Source organism: Brassica oleracea, chromosome C7 (genome assembly GCF_000695525.1).
Source record: "Brassica oleracea var. oleracea cultivar TO1000 chromosome C7, BOL, whole genome shotgun sequence".
Lineage (NCBI taxonomy): Eukaryota > Viridiplantae > Streptophyta > Magnoliopsida > Brassicales > Brassicaceae > Brassica > Brassica oleracea.
Window position 1 is genome coordinate 20049376 of NC_027754.1, and position 7780 is coordinate 20057155.

General features: G+C 33.3%; 1 protein-coding gene across 1 annotated transcript; it reads left to right on the forward strand.

Moving 5' to 3' along the window:
• Window positions 1-5032: 5032 nt before the first annotated feature.
• Window positions 5033-6013, forward strand: LOC106303694 (MLP-like protein 423). The gene is made up of 2 exons (XM_013739996.1): window positions 5033-5277; window positions 5547-6013. The coding sequence occupies exons 1-2, from the start codon at window positions 5091-5093 to the stop codon at window positions 5825-5827; spliced, it is 468 nt and encodes a 155-aa protein (XP_013595450.1). The 5' UTR covers window positions 5033-5090; the 3' UTR covers window positions 5828-6013.
• Window positions 6014-7780: the final 1767 nt, after the last annotated feature.

Here is a 7780-nt window from a genome sequence, read left to right on the forward strand (position 1 = left end):
CATTCTAAGTTTGTTATTTTATATGAGTAATATATATAAGAAAAACCATTGGTTATTCCTAATATATTGAAATTCTTTTATTGCATGATTCCAAGCATCGATTTCTGAAGTCTCGAAGTTATCCAATCTTATTTTTCCTTTGAATTTATTTTTACAATACCTATTTATATTTAGATCATTCTTTGTATTTGAAAGAATGAGATATACATACTTATTATAATGGAATTGAGGTTTTTGATTTAAAATAGTTTTCTGATTCTTACTGACTTCTTTGTAGTTTTTATATAATTACTACATAAATTGGCTAATCTATATCCTCCTCATTAACACCCGAAACTATCAATCCAAAACAAACTAATATCCAAATTAATCAGATTTAATTTTTTTTAATCTCGCAAAGTCCAAATTTAATCATCTCATCCCGCGCAAAGCGCGGGTTACTACCTTGTGTATTATGTATATGATATACTAATTTTTCTTCAATCAAAACATTATTGGCAAATAAGGCTCACCATACACCCTATTTACTTGGTGACTATATAGTATATACATCTACATAATTTCTCGTCTTTATATAATTTGAGCAGCTGGAAAATGAATTCAAATACCTCCACGTTCTTAATTGGGACTGTTATCTTTGTCTTTTATCAAGTTTCATCAGCAACCTCTCATTTTTGGTGTCTAGAGCCTTCTCAATGTAGGAATAGTCTCACCCAAACCACCCTTCGAGTTTGCGTTGATAATTAACTGCAGTTCCTTACTTCATTAACACAATCCATCACCGAAGGTAGCTCGCTGCTCTCTATACGGATGCACCGTGATGCCAAATCAGCAAACATGGCATGCAAAGGAAGGAATTTCTTTTGAGTTATTATTATTATATACCTAATCATCCAAACACATTATCGTAAAAATGAAGAACAATATTTTAGATCTACTGTAGTGTTGCAATCACTAGGATACTTTAAAGAAAATATCAACTCTTGTCAAAAAAAAAAGTTGCAATCAAGGATACTATGTTCGAAGTGATTATATTATTTAAAACCATTTGAACGTCATCTTGATCACAATGTTGGTCCACGTAAATGATATCCTATATGTAAAATGTGCTGCAATTCACTTATTTGGTTCTTTGTTGAACTAAATAAATAGATGTTATAGATTCTACGGGTGGGCGCAAGGCGGATACTTGCTTTTTTACGTATACGATACTTGGCTTGTGTCGAACGAGTAATGAATTTTTCAACTTGTACTTGACTTGGTGGAAACCAATACTTATTATTTCGAGTACTTGTCCAAAAATATGTTACTTGCAAGTTACTTGCGTTGTTCGATTACTTGATCCTTACAAGTATTTATTAATTACTTGGATATATTCCAAGTTTCTAAAAATTACTTGATTGATAATATCTTACGAGAGAAAGTTACGAAGTTCGACTTGGTAAGAACACGAGAGTTATTTTAAATAAAATATTTGCACCTAAAAAAAGAAAATAGAATTCGATAAGAAAGTATTGTTCACTTCTTACAACAAATACATATTTGTTTAGGGCTTTGGTTTTTATGGTTTAGTTATCATTTTTTTAGTCGTAAAACAAGTAACGAGTAATATTAAGGGAGTCATAATTTTTTTTGTGATACTTGTTACTTGCCTTGTACTTGCAAGTAGCAAAACTCAACGACTTGATACTTGACTTGGTAACGATGAGTACTTGAAAAAACGAGGCGAATACGGATCAAGTAGCGGATATAAGGCAAGTAACGAGTATTCGTGTCCAGCTCTAATAGATTCAGTGGCCATCCAAGGGCGAAGCTAGAAATTTTTTCGAATGAGTGCGTATGTGATACAAAATGAAATGAAAGCCGAGGGGTCAACAAACTTAAGACATCAGTAGGGGCACGAGATCACTCTAACCATCTTTCCAAGCTGATTTTATGCAATTTTACATACTAAATGCATAATCTATATTATAATAGTTGAGTTTTTGCTCACTCCTCAGCGCGCCACATCAGCATTTTGTGGGCTCCGCTTTTAAAAAGTGTGAAAAAATATCAAATCCATGGCTCGAACCCGGGTTATTGAGATATAAACACCAACATTTATACCACTAAGCTAAATGATACTTTGTACATTGATGGCCGAACCTAATATATATTTATCAAGGTCGGAAGCCCTTGATTCTTCGGCTTCTTCTGAAGGCCGGGCCTACAAGTGTGTTATGGGTTTCATTTTTAAATGAGATTCATCATGTTATATGAAAAAAAAACGCTCAAGTTTGCAACAATTATAGTTTTCATATATTGTAAACTGTTGTCGTTTAACATAAGTTTGGGTTCTTTTCATCATTGTCTCAAACAGTCTGAGTTACAGAGTTGTGCCGTGTATCTGTTCGTAATCTATTTTTTTCACCGGTGAACTTTTCATGTCCACATTTTAAATCGCTTGATCATAAATGTTCCTGATTTGTAGCCCATCTGTAAACCCTATATATATGATTCTCATCTTTGATGAACCCAATCTGCATCTCCACAAAAATCATTGATTCCTCTTAGATTTAACCATCTTCTAGAAAATGTTTCTCTATGCCTCTCCAGTTCGTTAAACCGGCATCGCGGCGTCCGTCACTCAACCTTCGTGTCTCTCCGTCTTGGTCGTAGTAGTAGTCATAGCATAGCCTCTGGCTTCCTCCGCTTCTGGGATTCCCTAAACTTCAAGAAAGACAAGGAGTTTGTGGGAATCACGGTTCTCTTCCTTGATGAAAATGTAAGTTAATCTTCGATCTACCACACTTATTTAAAACAATTGTTTTAATTGATTTCATGATTCTTTGTTGAATAATATTATTTGCAGATTCCGTGATTCATGGGTTTACTCTCATCGGACGTGCTAATCATTACATGCCATCTTTGAAAGCATGTTCCATTGTGAAAGTCGATCGTTTTGAGGTTGCTAGGTGCTCAAGTATGTACAAGATAACTGATCATCCATTTCTCATTGGTTTCATCTCACTAACCATTATTGATGAAGTCATCACGGGTGCTCCTGAGATCAATCTCCAGTCAAGATTAGACTGTTTGACAATCTCCAAGTGATTGCGAACACAAACCTAGAACTCCCATGTATATTATCATATTGCATCTGATTTATATTATGTTTCGATATCATAACTGATATTTAAACTCGCAGATGTGGTTGAGAAAATCCGTTCTGTCCAGGGCTCTGACCTCACCAATGAAACAACTGGAGTCGTTATCCGTCTCCTCATTGATCTGTAAGAAACAATCAACACATAATTCCCTTTATATTACTGTTTATACTGTGCTAACATCAATAATAAAAAATATTTCCTACCCAAGATTTGTGGTCGTCTATGTATTTCTCTTACTTATCAATCTAATTTTACACAAATCTTTATTTTACAGCTTAAAAGAAACCACAATAACCCAAACAATCAAAACACCAAAAACTAGAATCCCAAAAAAGATAATTCATTAATGATCACCTCTCTTTTTGTCTACTCTTAGAAATAAACTTCAAAAGAATCAACTCAACTTAAACTCAACGACACATACATTGAGCCAGCTAAACAAATACAACTACACGGCCAGCTATTTAATAATTTACAAACTTACTTTCGCAGATGCTTATGAAGAAGACGAAGACGACAACCAAGATCAATGAAATTAACTAAACACAAAAAAAAGTAAGTTACAAATTTTGATAAATACAACTAACAATGATTTTTGTTTACATATTACCCATCAAATAAAAGAGAAATAAATACAACCACACCAGGAGATACAAGAGACAATCCCAACATAAAGGTGGCAACAACATCTCCACATGCTCACTCCTCTTGTCTTATGAAAATAACTTACATGTTCAATGTCAACATGTCAATGCTATTGTCTTCTTATGAGAAATATATATATTCGTTTAAAACCCATTAAGGCTCAAATACTAATTGTCACTCATTTTATAGTTATTTTTACAAGTCTTCATGTATTTGTTTTAAATGTTCGGTAAAAACAACAAGTTTAAAAATAAAAAAAACATATAACAAACATAATAAGAAAAAAAAAAATTATTACTTAATACACACAATTTACACAACTAAACTGGAGAAAAAATATCCAGAAACAAAAGGTACTCTCAACAAACTTAATATAATTTATGTAATCTCAACAATACGAATAACAAATTAAAAAGACAAACAAACAATAAGTCTCAGTGACACAGCAAGCAACACCACGAACTATATCAATCACATTAGTAACACAGTTTAGTCATTCATGAGTGGAGAACAGTGCATACACAGTTCATCATTACAACTCTAATTCTATAACAATAAAAAACTTGAAAAACAATGATCAACCCAAAATGCAAAATTCACAGCTACAATAACTCTAACAAATATTGAGATGAAACAAACAAGAACTCTGTACACAACTCCGCGAGGCTACGCCCCTAGTATCAATAATATTACGGGTGCACGTGCCCCATTCATGCACTGGCTACGCCCCTGTGGCCATCCCGCACAATCAAAGCCATAATTAAGTGAGAATATAACTGAAGCGGAATAGAATCCTCCTTCAGATATTGAACCATTATCACGTCAGTAATCCTACACACGTCGCATGAACTGAGATAGAAAATGATTGACATACGTCAAATGAATTTGATGTGGGTATTTTGAAAAGATATTATTATAGCTCGCCTCATTTCAACTGTATAGATTAAATTTTATACATAAATTAGGATCTAGAACAACTAAGATAGATACATAATTCACAATATATATATATAAATATAAGCAAACAAGGCATGGATATTTGGAATGCACACCAATATATTCATCTACCGACATGGTTGGGTGAGATATCAATGCAGAATGCAAATGCATAAGATTTGCTTAAATTTACAAGGACCCATAGGATGAATAATTAGTTGGATGGGTTGCTGCAAATTTAATGCAATTACCATATCAATTGGGCTTCTAAAAATCTCTCTATAAATAGAAACGTTCATTGGCAAGCTTAATATCATAAACAAATATTTCTAATAATAATCGAGCTTGTTAAGTTAGAAAATGGGATTGAGTGGTGTTCTTCATGTGGAGGTTGAGGTTAAGTCTCCAGCAGAAAAGTTCTGGGTTGCACTCGGTGACGGTATCAATCTCTTTCCCAAAGAGTTCCCTAAGGACTACAAAACAATGCAAGTTCTTGCCGGAGATGGCAACTCTCCTGGCTCCATTCGCCTCATTATTTATGGAGAAGGTATACTGTCTCATTTTATTGTTAATTTGTTACCATATATTGTTTCTTATTCAGACGTGACTAGAGAGGACCCGATATTGAGTAATGAGTATGGTATTACATTCATGAATTTTTTTTTTATATCACAACATGTACAAACCAAATATTTTAACAAAAGAATCATTCATGTTTCTTGATGGTTTCTTGATTGGCAAAATCATCACATTTTCTCATTAAATTGTTTTACCCTTTCATTGTTTATTAATAAGTATATACTTTACCATATAAAGGATCCCCACTGGTGAAAGTATCGGCGGAGAGAATCGAAACAGTGGATCTGGAAAACAAAAGCATGACGTACAGCATCATCGGCGGTGAAATGTTGGAATACTATACGACATTCAAAGGAACCATCACCGTTACTCCCAAGGGCGGTGGCAGCATTTTGAAATGGTCTGCTGAGTTTGAGAAGACCGGCCATGAGATTGAAGATCCACACGTCATCAAGGACTTTGCTGTCAAGAACTTCAAAGAGATCGATGAGTATCTCCTTAAACAATCCAGCGCCTAAAACTCTAGAAGCTTCTATTATATATAAGGGGGTTCGATCATCTCTATCAGTTGTATTGTTGTCTAATTAAGAAGTTAAATAAAGTGGAATCTCCTTATGAATAATCATTTTAATGATTCCGAAGTCTGAGTATTGGAGATACACGTGTCTTTGAATATACGTATATGCATGATATCTTGGTAGTACATTTTATTAACACACGATTTAAACAATTCAACAATGCTTTCTGTTGACAAAAAGGCTTGTAGTTCACCTATTTAGAAAAGTTTTCCGGTTTTAAATAGCCAGTAGGCCATAAGATTTATACCAAAGCCTAACTAGAAAGAGTTTTGATCGCACATTATTGAAAAATATTAGAATAATTTAATTTAGTAGAGTTTTAAAAACTTGAATAAGGGTTCATAAACACGACTTTTTTAAACTTTTCGAATATTTATAATTTAGTAATATAAAAAAATATTGCATTGCATGCATGTTTACGTCACTAAGATACAATATAATGTTTAAAAATAGTTACTTCATTGTTTGGTTATTTGTGACGTAAGAAATAGTTTTAAGCACACTAGGTTCTCTCCGCGCGATGCAGATGCACGGAAAAGTGTGTCATAGTCAGAATTTTGATTATAAGTTTCAATATTTTTGTTTGAAATTGAAGCATTGTATGTTCCAAAATGTCTGAAAAATTGGTGAATATTGAGTTTACGTAATTGTTTAAAAGGAAAAAAAGCCGTAAGTAAAATAAATAATGTAAGAAACATATTAAGTCTTTCGCAGATCAGAAGTTGTGTTGAGGGTCATAAGAAAGGAATGACCTGAAATTGGATAAGAATAAGTTAGTTAGCATAAATTTAGATAAATACAGTAGTATTGCTATTTATATAAAAAGGTTTGTACCTGGCTTAGCTGGAGAAAAACCTATGTGTAAGTCTCTTCTTTATTGGATTGTATCATCGATTGGTTGATATGTCGGGCATTGTTAATATGTGAATATAATATTTTATCAGAAGACCTCTGAAAATGATGGGAGTGAAAACTACTAAGTTATTTAAAATTACCTTTGTCGGGAGGAAGACTTTTGAATATTTCTTTCAGCTGGTGGGAATCTTCGGTTTTGATGATCGTTAATCCTGCTTTGCTTGTGACACGTGAGAGGGCCACATAAAGTTGACCATGAGAGAAGACCAGTTTAGACAGATATAAGATGACCTATTTTAAACTCTGGCCTTGGCTTTTGTTGATTGTCATTGCGTAGCACAATCTGATAGGAAATTGCCGCCGACGTAATGTGAACGGTAACTTTGTTTCATCATACCAAAGTACAATATTTCTTGGACCTCTTTTCCAATGTGGGAGCCAGTGATAATCTTGACATTGAGCACGCGATCGCCAACGTGGGTTAGGATCATTCGTGTACCATTGCATAATCCTTTTTTCTGATTTATGTTTACTGGGGCACCAATTTCAAAATCTTAGCATCCCTTTAAATATAGTATTAATCCAATTTCATAATGAAAACACAACACACTGTTTAGTGTATAGTATTAATCTAATTTGATATTTTTATGGTCATGTGATACACGTATTTATTTATACATATTAGTATATGTATTTCTATATACAGTGAATCTAAATTAATGTTAATGAGATATGGGATTTCAAATATGGTAACACTTAGTTTTAATTTAAAAACGTAAGTATAAAATATGGTACATGTTACGAAAGTCAAAAATAGGAGGAGAAGCCGTTTTCGTTGAAAATATAAAAGATGTGGGGCCCGCTGCACTATTTGCACAGTAAATTTCTTTTCTATATATATGATCGATTTCGATCATTTGAAAACGCATCATTCACTCTTCTCTTCCCTCTGTAATAATCTTTCTATCAGTGTTATAAATTCTACGGGTATAAATTTTGCCCTTATTTAAATTCTCGCGATACAATAAAATTCCAGTT

What these genes read in the sequence shown, in the direction of transcription:
- LOC106303694 (XM_013739996.1), top strand. Translation starts at nt 5,091, where the DNA reads ATGGGATTGAGTGGTGTTCTTCATGTGGAGGTTGAGGTTAAGTCTCCA. An exon ending in CCTCATTATTTATGGAGAAG is followed by an intron (nt 5,278 to 5,546) that starts GTATACTGTCTC and finishes TACCATATAAAG; the next exon opens with GATCCCCACTGGTGAAAGTA.